Here is a 19,317-nt window from a genome sequence, read left to right on the forward strand (position 1 = left end):
TATATGGTGCAGCTAGGTGGCACAGTGGACAGAGCGCTGGGCTTGGAATCAGGAAGACTCATCCTTGCAAGTCCAAATATGATTTTGAACACTTACTAGCTGTGTGGCCCTGGACAAAAAGTCATTTAACACTGACTCAGTTTCTTTATCCGTAAAATGAGCTGGAGAAGGAAATAGCAAACCACTCCACAATCTTTGCCCAGAAAACTCCAAATGGGGTCATGAAGAGTCAGCTGTGACTGAAATGACTCAACAACAACAAGAATAGTCATTTAGGAAATTACTCCTTCTTTCATGAGACCTACACCTTTTGAAAAATATTGTTTCCTTCTTTGTGTTTCTATCCCCAAATCTAGTGAAGTATCTGGCATAGTAGGTACTTAATAAATAATTGTGATTGATAATATATTTGATTATCACATCTATTCATCAATTAAATTCAACCCCGGTAGCTTTTTGACACTTAGCACTTCTGATCTTTTAAATATTTCCTCTTTTGAAGGTTATTGGATATTGAAAGTGAGATGATCGTATTTGCCACTTACTATGCTGTAGCCGGTCTTCTGGTTTTCATCCTGGGACACTTCCAAGTCAGTATCATCTTCTGTATTTTTTCTATAGTACAAATAACACTTTTAAAAAACTCTTACTTTCTGTCTTAGAATTGATTCTGTGTTGTTCCAAGGCACAAGAGCAGTAAGGACTAGGCAATTGGGATTAAGTGACTTGCCCAGGGTCAAACATCTAGGAAGTATCTGGGATCAGATTTGAATTTAGGACCTCCCATCTCCAGGCTTGGCATTCTATCCACTAAATCACTGTAGCTGCCCCCCAATTCACTCTTTAAAAATGTTAACCAGGGACAACTGGGTAGCTCAGTGGATTGAGAGTCAGGCCTAGAGCTGGGAGGCTATAGGTTCAAGTCTGGCCTCAGATACTTCTGCCTGTGTAACTCTGGGCAAGTCACTTGACCCCCATTACCTACCCTTACCACTCTTCTGCCTTGGAGCCAATATACAGTATTGACTCCAAGACAGAAGGTAAGGATTTAAAAAAAAAAATGTTAACCATTGATGGCAAAGACTCTCCTTGAACCTTTAATTCAGTAGTCAATCTAAAGACATTAAACAAATCCCGTATTACCAGATCAGATTCTTCTTTTTAATATTCAATCCAGTTTCAGGAAGAAATGGAGAGAGATGTCTATCTTCAAAAAACAAAGACAAAAAACTCCTGTAATCTATGATCCAACTAAGCACTATTTCTCTCTTTTCTGTACATGACACATTTCATCTCACACTTTCTTTCCTTTATTTGCCCTGGCTGCCTTCATGCTTCAAATGTACTCCCTTCTCCCCTCTACTCCAGACAATCCCTCTTCCTTTGAGAGATGGTTCAAGCAACACCTTCTGAAATATGAAACTTCTCCTGATCCTCTCAACCACTAGTACCCCCTCCCAAACTACTATCTAATTATCTTACACTTATTTGTATTGATTTTGTTTGTATGTATTTACATATGAACTCATTGCTTCCCCTATTAGAATGCAAACTCCTAGAGCAGGGACTGTTTCATTCCTTGTACTTATACAGTGCCCTGAACATAATAAATGTTTCATTTGACTAAGTCAGGCAGAGGGGCAAACTGAAAATTTGGGGTGGATTTATGATGGCTATGCTTATTTGCTATAGCACCACCCTGGTCTGCCCTTTTTTACCCTTTCCAGATGAACCTTCCATGATGGATAATTGGATTTTGCTCCCAGGACTCTTAATCCCAGCTTCCCATTCATGGATTTAGAGTCCTGGGGAGCAAAATCTAATTGTACAATGCCAACCTAGTGACTAGAGGGAGAACAGGTTGTGGAACAATTCTTTCTTTTTTTCTCATTATTTTGTGGAAAATTTTAACCAATCCACAAATCAAAAATTTAACCAATCCACAAATTTTATACTATCCAAACTCCTTTCCTGTTAAAATGTGCAAGCTTACTATTATTTTTCAGCTATTTCTTTTCCTTTTCCTTCTGCCTTGGTGCTTCTCCCTTTTCCCCTCTGTTCTCTTTTCCCAAGTTCCCTATTTCTTCCTCTTGAGCTACTGAGAACTGAAACTGGGATTGAAGAGGTTCATAATTGAGAATTCAGATGTTTTACTGATCCACAGAGGTGGGAACCACTAATAAGGAGGAAAAGACCTATGAACCAGGGTTCAAAAGTCCTTATTCTAGCCACTTCTGTTCATCAGCTTTAGAACCCCAAACAAGTTGTTTAACTTCCTAATCTATAGGTAAATTGATGGAGATGGCAACGCCTAATTTATAGGATTATTATGGATGGCCAAATGAGGTAATATATACTTTGTAAATGGTTAAATGCTCTAAGAGTACGTTATTTTTGGACAACTATCCCTGACCTGAGGTGGGCTGAGGGCCTTTGGGGTGAGAATCAAAGAAAAATTACCTTTTTTCTATTTTATTGTTAAAGGATAATTTGTTTTATTTCAAATCAGATTGCTTTTAGAATCACATCCCTTTGTAGCAAATGTCCTTTATGTGACATTCAGGAATGAATTTGTTCAAAGTTATTTTGATTCTTAACCAATTTCTCAGGGAGATTATATTATGGTGATAACTCTTAGACCTTTTGGGGAAATAATCATTATCTTAATAATAAATAGCATTTATATAGTGCTTTAAGGTCTCCAAATTGCTTTGCCAATATTACCTAATTTGATCATCACATCAGTACTGTGAGGTAAGGAAGTTATTATTATTATCCCCATTTTACAGATGAGGAAGTTGAGGCTAAAGAACATTAAGTGACTTTCTGAGGGACACAGAAGTTTTTGAATTTGGATTTGAACTCAGGACTTCCTAACTCCAAGTCCAGCACTCTGTCCACACCTTTTAGTGTGATTTAGAGAATTAAGGATTTGCCCCTTTGTTTCCTTCCCATAATAGATCCAAAGGTGGAAGGGATCTTAGAAGTCATTTGGTTTACATATGAGGAAATTGTTTTACATATGAGGAAATTGAATCTCAGTGAGGTGAGGGGAGTTGCCTAACATTATCCAGGTAGTATAGAACCCAGGGCTTAACAGACAGCACTCTTTCCACTATAATACCATGTCTCCCTGCAAAGTATACCAGTGAGGCTTTGATACTGATAGACTGGACCCAAATTTGACTATAGTTCAATGGGAGAGGAAATGATCTATATAGTCTATATAGTCTAAGCTTGGCACGAGACCCTCTGCAAAGCCATGACCCAGTTTTTTTGTGTTTTTTTTTGTCAAGAACAATCTCAAAAGTAACACATTAAAGCTAAATTTCTTTTCCTTTGCTTTCTCACTAAAGTACCTTTCCATTCCTTGAAACCTGAAGGATCCAAAGAATCCTGTAACTGTGATTCTAGTCAGAGGTCATTAACATGGACCCCTTTGACAGTTTGGTGAAACCCATAGACCTCTTTTCCGAATAATGCTTTTAAAAGGACAAAATAAAACATATAGGAGCATGGAGAAAAGCCAATTATACCTAAATAAAGATATAATTTTCCTCTATAGATTCACAGCCCCCTTGAAATCTATCCATAGACCTTCCACATTCAGATACCCAGGGGTCTACTTGACCTCTTTTGCAAAACAAAAAAATTCATCTTTTGGCCTCTCTTTTGTGAGAGAAACATTAAATTCACTGCTGACTTAAGACTTCCAAAGATAAAGTTATTCTTGACAGAATGAATCAACTTGTTTCTCTCTTTATAGCTCTGTGGGAGTGTAATACCATGCCCCACTTTGCTGTGGAGAAAAGAAAAACCCTCCAATTCCCCTTTCATTCTCTGCTCACATCCTGGCTTTTGCCTGTTTTGACCTGAGACTCATTACTAGCCAGCAAGCTATCCCTGAAGACTGATGGGACCTTCTGTGCCCATATATAAAAGAGACCTATATAAGGGATATAGAGCAATATGGAATTACAATTAATCCTTGTAGGACCAGAAGGCAGAGCACCTTAGTTTGAATCCTAGTTCTGTTACTTAAGTACCCCCAAAGACCTTGGGCACTTAATTTCTATGGGTTTCAGTTTCCTTCTCTGCCAAGATATTGTAAAGAGAGTGTTTAAGGCTCCTTCCTTCTGGTTCTACATCTTAAACTCTCCCCTCACTCAAAACCACCCACAATACCTTAGAGATAGTTCCTGTGCCCGATGGGAATTATCCAGCTGAGTCCAAGGCTAACCACTCATTCTAAAGTATAATATCTGGCAAATCCTCCTTCTCCTTTCTCTCTCAATGCTCTTCTGAAAGTGGTTTCTTATTAGAGTGATAAAATGAAATTTGTTGGAATGGAATTTTAATATCATCGTACTAAAAACCTATATTACTTTTTTCCCAGGTATTTTTGTGGGTAATTGCTGCTGCTCATCAGATACGGAAAATAAGACAAATTTACTTTAGGAAAGTAATGAGGATGGAAATAGGCTGGTTTGATTGCAATTCAGTGGGAGAACTGAATACCAGAATCTCAGAGTAAGTAGATCAGAAGCACAAGAATGTTTGAAATTATAAATGCTTTTGTATAGCACCACCAAAGTATTTACTGCCAAGGACATTACTATGCACATCTGCTATATATACATATGCACATATTTTGGGAACATGCATGCACCCAAATATATGTGCCTGTATGTATATGTAAATATGCACACACACTTTTGGAATAATAAATATCTATATACTTTGGAAATACCATGTATACACATGTGCATATATGTATATGTGCATACACACACAAACACACATATATAATATTTTAAGCTACTAAAACTTAGACCTGCGCTAACACCTTTTGAATATCCTATTTATGTGCATATCTCTCCATATGTATCCAGACTAGATGATATATTGATATCATTTCTTCTATAATTTTTCTAATATGTTTAATTTTCAAAATCATGCTTCCTGAAAGTGTTTTTTTATGGCCTATACATTGTCAGCTCTGATAATTGTACAATAACAAATGGAAAAACAAATTAATTACTTAAAATAGCCTTTGGTGGTGGTCAAAACATTAGAAAACTGGTATTATGAGAAAGGGACTTGAGGTAGTCAAGCCTGAAGAAGTAAAGAAAATTGAAGAACAATGGGATGCATCAGGGGGAACAAATGGGAACTTATTAGCTCACCTACATAGAAGATTATTCTAGGACCTAAAGCAACCTAGAAAAGGAGCAGTGGAAATGGAATCCCTAATATTGGTTTGCAGCTATTGACTAGCCCCATGAACTTCGGATTGAGGTCATGATAGAGCAGGTTTAGTAAATTGAAACTTTTAAGTCCTACTGTGTTAACCCCTGTAAGATGCAGTTTTCATAAGAATTTCCAAGAACATGAAATGTTTGGTGACAATTTGCATATACAGAACAGGAGGAATTTATGTTAGTTAAAAGGAAGAAATGGGTTGTATGGTAGAGCTAAAATGAAATGGCTTTTCCTCTGTAAATCCTTAGAAAAATGCAGTCCAATCTGTGACTGACAGATCAAAAAAGATCTTATGTGGAAATAATGGGATGCATTCAATGCCTTCCTAAGAAATCTTTCATCACATCTATCTTATTATCCAGTATTTGAGTAGGATTGTAGATGTAGAGTTGAAAAGGAGTTTAGAAGCCATTTAGTTCAGCCCTCTCATTTTACAAATGAGGAAACTAAGGCATTAGTTAAGGTATATAGTGGAAGGAAAATCATTAACTGGAAATGAATAGAAAACATCTGAAAATGACACTTCAGTGGACATAATCCAGTTTTTTGAAATCACAGCATTTCTTGTTTGCAGTGATATTAATAAAATCAATGAGGCCATTGCTGACCAGGTCGCCATCTTTATCCAGCGTATGACCTCTTCTGTTTTTGGATTCCTGTTGGGGTTTTACCAAGGCTGGAAACTGACACTGGTTATGATTTCGGTCAGTCCTCTCCTTGGAATTGGAGCAACAATCATTGGCCTGGTAAGAGTGCCTTTCATCCTCAGAAAGAAATTGTCTTCAGAAACTTGGCTGAAAGTCTGAGTAGCATTTGCCTTTTCTAGAGTATTATCACAATAAGCATTATTCCCATGAATTATCTGCTGTGGTGTTTTAGGTCACTGATGAGATGGAACAGCTAAGCCAGAGATAGGGAAATAGCGGGGGAAAGATATTGCTTTTTTTTTTTAATTAAAAAATTTCATTTAATTAATTAATTTAGAATTTTTTCCATCATTACATGATTCATGTTCTTTCCCTATCCTCTTCCATCCCCCTCCCACTTCCCGAGCTGACAAGCAATTCCACTGGGTTTTACATGTATCATTGCTCAAAACCCATTTCCATATTATTGCTATTTGCAACAGAGTGACTAAATAGTCAACATCCCCAATCATATCCCCATGGAACCATGTAATTGATCGTATGTTTTTCTTCTGCATTTCTACTCCTACAGTTCTTTCTGAATGTAGATAATGTTCTTTCTTATAAGTTCCTCAGAATTGTCCTGGATCATTGCATTACTGCTAGTAGAGAAGTCCATTACATTCCATTGTGCCACAGTGTATCCATCTCTGTATATAATGTTCTCCTGGTTTTGCTCCTTTCACTCTGCATCAATTCCTGGAGGTCTTTCCAGTTCACATGGAATTCCTCCAGTTTTTCATTCCTTTTAGCACAATACTATTCCATCACCAAGAGATACCACAATTTATTCAGCCATTCCCCAATCAAAGGCATCCCCTCATTTTCCAGTTTTTTGCCACCACAAAGAGCACACCTATGAATATTTTTGTACATGTATTTTTCCCTATAATTTCTTTGAGGTACAAACCCAGCAGTGGTATAGTTGAATCAAAAGGCAGATAGTCTTTTAAAGCCCTTTTAGCATAGTTCCAAATTGCCTTCCAAAATGGTTGGATCATTTCACAACTCCACCAGCAATGCATTAATGTCCCAATTTTGCCACATCCCCTCCAACATTTATTACTCTCCCCTGCTGTCATTTTAGCCAATCTGCTAGATATGAGGTGATACCTCAGAGTTGTTTTGATTTGCATTTCTCTAATTATAAGAGATTTAGAACACTTTTTCATGTGTTTATTGATAGTTTTGGTTTCTTCATCTGAAAACTGCCTATTCATGTCCCTTGACCATTTATAAATTGGGAAATGGCTTCATTTTTTTGTACAACTGACTTAGCTCCTTATAAACTTGAGAAATTAGACCTTTGTCAGAGGTTTGTGTTATAAAGATTTTTCCCAATTTGTTGCTTCCCTTCTAATTTTGGTTACATTGGTTTTGTTTGTACAAAACCTTTTTCATTTAATGTAATCAAAATTATTCATTTTATATTTTGTAATATTCTCTATCTTTTGCTTGGTCTTAAATTCTCATCTTTCCATAGATCTGACAGGTATACTATTCTATGTTCACCTAATTTACTTATAACTTCCTTCTTTATATTTAAGTCATTCATCCATTCTGAATTTATCTTGGTATAGGGTTTGAGACACTGATCTAAACCTTATCTCCCCCATACTGTTTTCCAATTTTCCCAGCAGTTTTTGTCAAATAGTAGATTCTTGTCCTAAAAGCTGGGGTGTTTGGGTTTATTGACACTATCTTGCTGAAGTCATTTACCCCAAGTCTATTCTATTGAACCTCCCTTCTGTTTCTTAGCCAGTACCATAGTGTTGTTTTTTTTTAAAGTCTAGGCCCCAGGGTTCCTAGTATCCAGTTAAGTGCTTTTTCTATAATGGGACTCATTGATAAACTTTATAGGAAACCCCTTAGCCTAGACTTTTTTTTTTTTTTAAAACCCTTAACTTCTGTGTATTGGCTCCACCCTTCACATTTATTTTCATTAGGTCCCTTGATAGTCTTGATCTTTTGTTCTTCCAAATAAACTTTGTTATAATTTTTTCTAATTCAATAAAAATGTTAGCTGGTAGTTTGATAGGTATGGCACTAAATAAGTAAATTAATTTGGGTAGGATTGTCATTTTTATTATGGTATCTCATCCTCATGAGCAATTAATGTTTTTCCAATTATTTATATCTAGTTTTAATTGTGTGGAAAGTGTTTTGTAGTTGTCTTCATATAATTCCTGTGTTTGTTTTGGTAGATATATTCCTAAGTATTTTATATTGTCTAGGGTGATTTTAAATGGTGTTTCTCTTTCTACCTCTTGCTGCTGAGATGTGTTGGAAATATATAGAAATGCCGATGATTTATGTGCATTTATTTTGTATCCTGTCACTTTGCTAAAATTGTTGATTATTTCAACTAACTTTTTAGTTGATTCTCTAGGATTTTTTAAGTAGACCATCATATCATCTGCAAAGAGTGATAGCTTGGTCTCCTCATTGCCCATTTTAATACCTTTGATTTCTTTTTCTTCTCTAATTGCTACTGTTAGCATTTCTAATACAGTATTAAATAATAGAGGTGATAATGGATATCCTTGCTTCATTCTTGATCTCATTGGGAAGACTTCTAATTTATTCCCACTGCAGGAAAGATATTTCTAAATTTAATGGTGTCGCTTTACCAAATTATCAGTGTAAGCAGCTGTCTTTAGTGAGAGCATAGTGCCTCACTAATTCAATTCTCTAGCAGCACAAGGTTTGGTACATGATGCTGAACACACAGTGGTGACAATAAAGATGATCAGAACACATTCATAAAGCATTTTTAAAAACATTCTTACCTTTGGTCTTAGAATTAGTGACAGACAGATCAGGGAAAATATCAATTCCAAAGCAGAAGAGCAGTAGCAATGGAGATTAAGTGACTCACCCATGGTTATACAACTAGGAAGTGTCTGAGGCAGATTCGAACTCAGGACCTCTCATCTCTAGGTTTGGCTCTCTATCCACTAAACCAACCTAGCTGCCCCTCACAAAAGCATTTTTAAAATTCACAAACACTTTCCTCCTAATACCTCTATGAGATAAGCAATACAATCATCATTAGCCCCATTTTATAGGTGTTTGTCTAATCAGCATAGGTGTTCTGGGAGAAGGAAGAATAGGTTTTCAGAAGCAAAATTTGGGGACTATCCAAGTAAAATTAACTTAATGACAATGTGCATTCCTTATTATTTTTTAAAAATCCATTATCAGAAGACATAACAAACTGGACAACATCTCCTGAACACGAGCACAAAGAAAATGTTTAATCAAATATATACTGTATTCTGCACCAGTCTGAGAACATAAAAATTGAAAATAGATTCATAGATCATTTCACAAGCTGGCATCAATCTCCATAGCTAAACTATCAATCAGAACAAATTGGCAGACTCTCAGTGACATAAACATTTCCCAATAGAATGAGGAGGAAAATAAATATTTAATAGGTATCTTAGGCATTCATTTGATCCTCAGCAGCCCTGTGATACATATATTATTGTAATCCCCACTTATGGTAGAGGAAACTGAGGTGGATGGAGGCTAAGTGACTTGTTTAGGGTCATATTTTCTAGTAAATATTTGAGGTTAGATTTGAACTCAGGTCTTCCTGACTCTAGGATACTCTAATAATCTAGCTACCTTCTTCCTGCCTTCATACTGGTTTTTGGTCATATTATACATATATTTCTTATAATTTTTGAGTTCTTCATGCTCAGTTGTCATCTCTTCTCTGAAGCCTTCTTACCCCGGTTCCCCCATCTTTGCTCATGTTTCCTCCCTCTTTCAGTTTCTTTGTATTGCTATAGCTGTGAGGTGTTGTCTATTCCCCACATAGGAGGCAAATTCCTCAACTACAGGGCTTATTGTACTTTTGTCTCTGTAACCTGAGAGACCACATAACAGGCACTTACTAAACATTTGTCCTACTTGTCTTGCTGAATTGGGTCATCATCATAATAGCTATCATTTATATCACTTAAAGATTGACAAAACACTTTGTGTTAATGTAATAATTTGATAAATTAATAATTAATTCCATAAATTAATCATTTGAACCCCACAAAACCCCGGAAGGTAGGTGTTAAAGATTACCCCCATTTCCCCCTTCTCATCTATACAGGAAATTACATGACTTGTTTAGCGTTACAGAGTTAGTAATTGTAGAAAGCAGGATTTGAAAGCAGCAATTCCTGATTTCAAGTAGGGAACTCTATTCATTGAACCATTTAGTTGTTTCATCATGCAGAGAAATGGTTTATTTGGTTAGAGAAGGAACCACAATGACAAATTAGCTGACTTTATTACACTGTCTCTGGTTTTTCTCTTTTGCTCCTGCTTTCAGAGTGTGGCCAGACTCACTGGCAGAGAATTGAAGGCGTATGCCAAAGCTGGATCTGTGGCCGATGAAGTCCTGTCCTCAATTAGAACAGTGGCTGCTTTTGGTGGTGAAAAGAAAGAGGTAGAAAGGTTAGTTTCTTTGTTTTGTTTTGTTTTGTTTTGTTTTGTTTTTTTATATATGTCAGTTTTTTTTTTCTTTTGAGTACAGTTTCCATTGTCTTCCCTGTTGTTTTATTTTAACCACCTCACCTTAGTCACCAGTACACTGGTATATTTGCATTAATTGTTTTCAAGGATTTGACAGAAGGGAAAAAAAAAAAAGCAACAGAGAACACCTCCTACAAACTGGCTCTATCCATGTCTTCAGTGTTATTTTATATTGTGTTCTTTCATCCATTTTGTGTTCCAGTCAATTGGAATCATTAATCACTAATTTTCCCTGGAATGCAACATTCCATCTTGTGCCCTCACAAGACATTTTCCATGCTAGAAATTTATTTCTTCCTAATTTCCACCATTCAAAAATCCTTTTTTTTTAAAAGCTCTTTTCTAGTGCCTAAAGTCTTACCCCTAAAGCCTTTCCTGAGTACCCTAACATTAATTAAAACATTAGTTATGCCTAAAAATGTCCATCTCTTATTACATTGTAAAAGGTAAGTGGCACATTTCATCTTTATTCTTTCAAACTCCAGATTTATCTTGGGTTTATCCCTGTATCCTTGGGACAGCTAGGTGACTCAGCAGATAAAGAGCCAAGTTTGGAGACCAGAGGTTCCTGGGTTTAAATTTGACCTCAGACACTTCCTAGCTGTGTGACCTGGGGCAAATCATTTAACCCCCATTGCCTAAACCTTACCCACTCTTCTGCCTTGGAATCTATACTTAATATTGATTCTAAGACAGATGATAAAGGTTTTTAAAAAGACCCCTGTTTCTTTTTCAGAGGAAATGCTGTCTGACCACAGCTTCCCTATCTTAAACTTCTAAAATTGATTGAACTCCAATTTAAGACTTTATATTCATCTGTATTACATTTCATTTTGTTTGCTCTAGTCCAGGGATACCAACCTCAAACAGAAAACTGATTCACAAAACTAGGGAGAATTGTGGGCCTTGGGTAGTCCACAGACTTCATGGTCAGTACTTCTCTTATAGCCTATTAAAAGCTATTGAGTTCTTACAGTGTCCTTTTAGGTGTTATCTATTCTTTAAACTGTGTGATGCTTATAAAATTGATAAACATGTCATCTCTACCTTTATTTAAATAATTGACAAAAATAATGAGTAGCAAAGGGCCATTCATGGAGTCCTCCACAGGAAACTTCATTCTAAGTTCTCATTAGTAACTAGTCTTTGTTTCCAGTCATTCATACAGTTCCAAACCCATCTAATTTTATGTTTGTCTCTACTGCATCACTCTATTTCCATAAGAATGGCACAAGAGATTGATGTCAGTCTCTTTTTGCTTTGTCAAAACCGAGGGAAAATAAAACTATTAGTATTTCCAGGATCTACCAGTATGGTAACCATTTCCAAAAATGTGGCTTGGTCTGACTTATTTTTGATATAGCCATATTAGTGCAGTGAGATCTTTTCCTAGTTATTCAAAAGGCAGCCCTTTAATTACATGTTGTAGAATTTTTCTGTGTATTGATATCGAGTTCACTCATCTGTTCTTTATGAACTCAGCTTTTTTTCCTCTACTTTTGGAAAATCAGGACATTTGCTCTTCTTTATCCTAAATTGAATGCCCTAGAAAGGTGATGGGCAAACTATGGCCTGTGGGCCTGAAATGTTTTATCCAACCACGTGACATTGTTCCTAATCTGATGAATACAATGAGTAGGAGACAATACAATGGAACTTTGAAAGTGTTGCCTTAGAAATAGACCAACAGATGAGCATTTCCTTTCGCCCCCCCCCCTTTAAAAAGTTTGCCCATCACTGCCCTAGAATATTTAGTTTAAGCACCATAAGAAGTCAGCTAACTTTTAATGATGTGTTCTTTAAAATATATATATATATATATACACATATATATATATATACACACACACACATATATATATTAAACCCTTAACATCTGTCTTGGAATCAATACTATGTGTTGGTTCCAAGGCAGAAGAGTTAAGTGACTTGCCCAGGGTCACATAGCTTGGAAGTGCCTGAGGCTAGATTTGAACCTAGGACCTCTTGTCTCTAGACCTGGCTCACAATCCACTGAGCTACCCAGCTGCCCCCTAAAAAATATTTTTAAAGAATATAGATTCTAATTTGCTATGTCCCTCAGACTCTGATGGCTACCCATATTAGAAAAACATGTTTCATAATATTTCTCAGGTGGCTTTCTTTTAAACCTTTACCTTCTGTCTTAGAATCAGTATTGTGTATTGGTTCCAAGACAGAAGAGCAGCAAAGACTAGGCAACGTGGGTTAAGTGACTTGCCCTTGTTCATTCAGCTAGGTTAGACAGCACCTCCCACTTTCTAGACCTAGATCTTAATCCACTGAGCCACCCCTAGTTTACTTTTCTTTATTTTCTTCCTTTTTAAAAGAAAACAAGTTGTATTTCCATGGCATCTACATTTTATAATAAGATGCAATGGGTTTTTGAGTTTTTGTACTGGTCTTTAATTTAGCAAGCAAATCTCAGCCTGGGTATATCGAACACTATGACTCCAAAGACTAGTTCTTATAAACAATTCAAATAATGACAAAGGATAAGATATAACTTCGTAAAATTGGACCAACTTACTGGAAACATTTTTTCCCCTCACAGAGTTCAGGGTGATCATTTAGTCCTGACTACTATTGACTTTACCAACTCAATAAGAAAAGAGGCTTCATAGGTCTTGCAAAAGTCTCCCTGCCTCTTCCAGTAAACAATTGGTTATAAAGGAGACACAACAACATTTGGAGGCAACGGACAGGGTTCAAAATCTGGCTTTGCCACTTATTACCTCTGTGACCGTGGGTGAATCATTTAACTACTGCAGGGCTCAGTTTCTTCATTTGAAAAGATTAGATTCGCTAATCTTTGAGATCTTTTCCAGTTCCAAATCTATAGTCGTAACATTTTAAGATTTTGATTTGCACACCATCGGCAGTCTGCCAGAGTCAATGATTAGAGAGCTATGGAATGTTGGATCAACAAGTACACACCTTGCCTGAAGTACAAGCCTTCCTATGAATTTATCTTATCCTTAATAGCTGTTAGTTATTTTTATTGTTAATAGAAAATAGGAGCTATAATATTATTTTATGCCATATGACCCTGCAAATAAGCCAAGTAGCTAAAATGAGATCTCTGGGCATAAAAAAGTGCCCTAGTTGCACTGAAAAATAATATTAGTTATAGTCTGTGCTCTCATTTTATATAAATCAGATTTAAGTGGGGAGGGAGAAGATATCTTATTCAGAGTACAAAATTCTTAGAACTTAAACAGAGTATCATTACATTTTTAAACATTCTCATTTATTAAAAATAGAACATGTGGAAAAACAGCCATAGAGTGCCTCGGCTATAGAATAAAATATGAGGTGGATGGTTAAAATTAGAGATCACAATCCATCTCCACTCTAGTAGATGGAAATATCATAATATTGTGGCTGTCCAGGTTGGAGGAAGGGAGGGTGGTCATATACTCTATGAGCCTAGGATAGGAAATAATTGTCCAATCATATATTTCCAATAATTCTGAAACATGCCTATTTTTATTTGTACTCCCCCTCACAGGTATGAGAAAAATCTTGTATTTGCCCAGCGCTGGGGAATTCGAAAAGGGATGATAATGGGATTATTTACTGGATTTATGTGGTGTGTCATTTTCATGAGTTATTCGTTAGCCTTCTGGTATGGCTCCAAACTTGTCCTGGAGGAAGGCGAATATTCACCAGGAATTCTTTTACAGGTACTTTTGGGCTCAATGACATTTCATTTATTTCTGGCTGGTTTCTCAGAAAAGTCTGCTGTTTATTCTCCTAGTTTGTGAGCAAAGAAAGCGTCACTGATTTGCTGGTCGTTAATTTTGTCTCTCTGCAGAACCAAGATATCCTCTACATTTTATGGGGAATGATCTTGAATTGATTGGATCAAAAGTTTAATGATTTGCAATTAGCCAGAGTTTTTATAGCTATAAAACAATGGCAGTTTGAGTGTAGCCCAAAAGATAATATGCCATGAAAATGAAAAGGCAACCATGCCCTTAGCTGAAAATTAGCTGGCTCATATATTGAACTGTATTATAGCATGTACTAATAGGCATACTTGTGCAACTTAATAGCTTATTAAGTATCAGACCAATAATATCCTCAACTGAGCAGGTAATGTAAACACATATTCTTCATCCATGGCTACTGATTTTCAGAAAATATTTGAAGTTTCTTTTTCTGAAGTTGTAGCATCAGGGAATTTATCCAAAGATTACTAAAAAGGATGTAGAGGGAGCAACTAGGTGGCTCAGTGGATTGAGAGCCAGGTCTAGAGACAGGAAGACCTGAGTTCAAATCTGGATTCAAATACTTCCTAGGTGTGTGACTCTGGGCAAATCATTCAACCCTCCTTGCCTAGCTCTGATAGCACTTCTGCCTTTAACTGATACACAGTATTGTTTCTAAAATGGAAGGTAAGGATTAAAAAACAAGTAGAGAGAAATTGTGCAGTTGGGTACTGATAACTGCAAATGATGACTCTCCCAAGATGGTCACGCTATCCAAATTTGCACTGCATATTTCCATTAGTCTGGCACTAATTAGCCTGTTTTCCGTAATTATATTAAAATAGTGTGAATTTGAATACATGTGACATTGCCAAGAAATTCACTATTTGCACTAATAGGCACCTAGCTATAGTTCATTGTTAAGGACTTCATACAATCAATTCTAGTAAAATGCCATCCTTACCTCCAAATACTTAGTATTTATCAACTCTGTTTAAGCAAGAAAAAAATCAAAATTCTCTGCACCAGAAGCACATTAGTTGAAAACATGATGGTAAGATGTATTGTTTTTCTATAAACACACTGCAACAGAAAAGCGAACAGAATTTTAAAAACTAGTTTCATTGTGTACCTGAATCCAAAGTATCTGATAAACATCATTTGCAGTAATGAATACATAGTAGACCTTTAAGGTCACTGACTTCTCCACTTGAAAAACAAATATATGAACCATTTATCCTCTGATTTTTAAACAATAGAAGCAGTTCCTTCCACGACTGATTACATTTGATATTCTACCAAAGAATAAAAAACATAGTAGGTATCTCTGGCATGAATACTGGTTTTAATAGGAGATCTCTTCCAAGATGATGTGCTCCTTCTATGTCTGATATTCTAATGACTAATCATCAAGCTCTTATTCTTAGCTTTTTCCATCCTTGTAATGTTGTCCTGGGGAGAGGGAGGAGAAGATGGGTAATCTGGCAGCAGCTAGAGTACTAAACTTGAAGTCAAGAAGACCTGGCTTCAAATACTTCCTCAGATACTTGTTAACTGTGTGTCCCTGGACAGATCACTTAATGCCCACCTGCCTATTATTATTCCTTGCACCCACCTTATAACATTAGGTTGTGTGAAGATCGAATGGGACAATGCATGTCAAACACTTTGCAAGCCCCAAAGCACCATGTAATGATGATGATGATGATGACCAAATTTATCTCTTAATATTACCTCTAATTTTGTTAAAGTTGTGAGTGAACAACTATGCTCTAGAAGAATAAATAAAAAAGGCAGCTTGATATCTAGGAACAATTTAGTGTTTAATCAAATCAAGCTTCCAATGAAGTTAATTTCAAAAGCTTCATGATATTCATAACCATCAGAGAATCATAGATTTAGAATTGTAAGAGATGTTGATGTCATCTAATTCAACCTTCCTCATCTTACTAATGAGGAAATTGAAACCTAAGATGTACGATGACCTGCCCATTGCCAGATGACTAGTCCTTGGAAATCCAGATCCTGTGATTTAAAATCTTATGCTCGTTCCACAATGCCATTAGTTGAGAAATGAATAAGTTGTAGTACATGAATGTGATGGAATACTATTGTGCTATAATAACACATGTAAAACCGGATAATTTCAAAGAGGCATGCAAATATTTAAATGAATAGATGCCAAGCAAAGTAAACAAGACCAGAAGAACAATGTATGCTATAACATCAATATCATAAAAATGAACAATATTGAAGTCTTTTATCAAATGATGAAGAATGAAATGAGCAACCCAGGAGAATAATTTGTACTATAACAACGCCACTGTAAATACAAACAGCTTTTAAAACTATGATCAATGCAATGACTATCCATGATGTCAAAGGATCAATGATGAAACATGCTAACTACCTTGAGACAGAGGATGAGATGTATATGTACACATACACCTGAATGTATACATACATGTGCATATACATACATATATATTTACATATGGCAAAGGAAAGAATTTATTTTTCTTGACTAAGCACAAGCATTAAAAGGAATTTTTCTTTTCTCTTTAGTGGAGTTGGGGCAGGAAGGAGAGAAAATAGATTTCTGTTAATTAAAAAAATTAAAAATACATTGAGAGGCAGCTACAGATGTAGAATAGATGAAGGTACTGTATTGTTAATTTTGTGTAATAATTTTTCTTTGTTATAAAAGGCCTCTAATGGAATGGAAATAAAAAAAAATAAATGTTTGTAATAAAAGACCACATCAATAAAATTTTTTTTAAAATCATTACCTTTTGTCTTAGAATTAAGCATCTGTTCCAAGGCAGAAGAGTGGTAAGGACTAGAGGCAATTGGGATTAAGTGATTTGCCCTGGGTCAGATAGCTAGAGAGTGTCAGAGGCCAAATTTGAATCCAGAACCTTGGATCTCTGTAGGCCTGGCTCTCTATCCACTGAGTCATCTAACTGTCCCCAATAAAATTTTTTAAAGAAAAAATACTAATTGAATGGCAAAATAGATTCCAATCCTTAGTAATTTTGGGGGGTGGGAGGGTGGTGTAGTGGGAAAATGAATATCAAAATCTCTAGAGATGATACTGTTATTAGAATTAATGAATTAATGCTGAACTGAACTGAATTTATTTAATTCCTCTCCTTTAAACTGCCTTTAGAAAAGTACTTACAGATATGATTTAAGTGCCAAATCTTTCACAGGAATCATATTTTTATAACCATTCATATTGCTTGCCAAAATAGCGTCCCAACATTCCAGAGAATGATATGTCTATCTGAGCCCTGCCTAGACAGTCTCAGATGATCTCTGATGGAGGCAACCTTATATCTGTTTTGCAAAATTATTACTAGAGAAAGTTGTGAAATTTTAAAGTAAGAACAAGACGTGCCCTTATAGTGTCCTAGAGGCTATCATACATCTTTCTGACTGCCAGAGCTGGGTATCAGAAGCAATCTTAGAATTTTTACTAATGGTTCAATTGATCTTATTTTTCAAGACTGTAGAAAGCCCAAATATATATGGATAAGTATTATAATACATTTTTCACATTTCAGGTTTTCTTTGGAGTCTTAGTAGGAGCTTTAAACCTTGGTCAAGCATCACCTTGTCTGGAAATTTTTGCCACGGGGAGAGCTGCAGCTTCTAACATCTTTGAGACAATAGACCGGGTATGTCTTACGCAACTGACGGACCACTAAATTGTTTAAAAACCGTTGTAAAGAGGATAGAGTGCCAGGACCAGACTTGGTTCAAATCTGGCCTTAGACACTTCTAAGCTGTATGACCCTGGACAAGACACTTAAACTAGTTTGCCTAGCTCTTGCTATTTTGTCTTAAGAGTTGTTACTAAAGCAAAGTATGAGTTAAAATTTTAAATATATATATGCATATATATGCATAGGTAACAAATATTTATATAGTCCTTTTGATACTGGCAAAGTGTTTTAGATGTATTTTATTTGATCCTGAGGGAAGTGGTATCCCTTTTTTTGCTGGTAAGGAAATTGAGGCTGGGAGAAGCTACGTGACTTACTATGCTAATGTAGCTAGTATCAGACAATCACACATTTATTAAATTATTCAATCCTTACTAGGTACCAGGCAAAGTGCTAGCCATATAAAAAAGTGAAAAAAAAAACCAACAACAAAACAAAACAAAAGCACCAGACTCTCCTCTCAAGGAATTTGTAGTCTAAGGGGGAAACAATATTCAAACAACTTTGTATAAACAAGATTATATATATAGCACTAACATTAAAGGGAATTTGGAAATGCTTCTTATAGAAATATATTTTAGTCCAGACTTAAAGGAAAACAGAGAAGCCAGGAAGCAGAGATAGGGCAAGGACTGTATCTTTTTGTCTTTTTCTCCCTAGCACCTGACACAGTCTGGGAAATATTGAATTAAAAATGTCTATGAGACATCCAGTTTGATACGTCCAATAGGCAAGCTGGAAGTCAGGAAGAGGTGAGGAGTGTGAATAAGGAGATCCTGGAATTGAGTCCATGGGAGCTGATGAGATTGCCAAATGAAATAATATGTAGGAAGAGCAAAGGCAGTTCCTAGGACAGAGCTTTGGAGATATCTGCTGTTAGTAGGAACAACCTGGATGTTGAACTAGCAAAGAAGATTCATAAGTGGTCAGACAGGTCAGGACAAGAAAGAATATCAAGAAGAAGGTGATCAACAGTGTCAAAAGCTAAAGAGAGGTCAAAATGAATGAAAATTGAGCAGAAGTCATTACATTTGTCCCTTAAGAGATCTTTGGTAGCTCCGGAGAGAGCAATTTTAGTCAAATATGAAATTGGAAGCCAGACTTCAGAGGGTTAAGAAGAGCACAGGAGGGGAGGAAGTGGAGGCATGGAAGGATGACCTTTTCAAGGAGGATAGTCACAAAAAAGAGATATGGGACAATAACTAGCAAGGATCAGTGAGAATTTTGTTGTTTTTGATGACTGGGGAAAGATGAATATGTTTGTAGGCAATAGGGAAGCAAACAGGAGACAGGGAGAAATATATTATCTCATCTGTTGCTCACAAATGATTTGCTCAGTTTAGGGTTACAGAGTTAATATTTGACCCAAGA

At 36.1% G+C, this 19,317-nt stretch overlaps 1 protein-coding gene across 1 annotated transcript in view; it reads left to right on the plus strand.

Annotated features, from left to right (window-relative positions):
- The window catches only part of ABCB11 (ATP binding cassette subfamily B member 11), a 99,104-nt gene that overhangs the window by 21,023 nt on the left and 58,764 nt on the right, over nucleotides 1–19,317 (plus strand). The window contains exons 5-10 of the mRNA XM_044669098.1: nucleotides 503–590; nucleotides 4,397–4,530; nucleotides 5,837–6,008; nucleotides 10,285–10,409; nucleotides 14,017–14,191; nucleotides 17,785–17,898. Coding sequence (XP_044525033.1) covers nucleotides 503–590; nucleotides 4,397–4,530; nucleotides 5,837–6,008; nucleotides 10,285–10,409; nucleotides 14,017–14,191; nucleotides 17,785–17,898 — 808 coding nt within the window. The remainder of the gene's footprint in view (nucleotides 1–502; nucleotides 591–4,396; nucleotides 4,531–5,836; nucleotides 6,009–10,284; nucleotides 10,410–14,016; nucleotides 14,192–17,784; nucleotides 17,899–19,317) is intronic.

Source organism: Gracilinanus agilis, chromosome 3 (assembly GCF_016433145.1).
Source record: "Gracilinanus agilis isolate LMUSP501 chromosome 3, AgileGrace, whole genome shotgun sequence".
In the NCBI taxonomy this organism is placed as follows: domain Eukaryota; kingdom Metazoa; phylum Chordata; class Mammalia; order Didelphimorphia; family Didelphidae; genus Gracilinanus; species Gracilinanus agilis.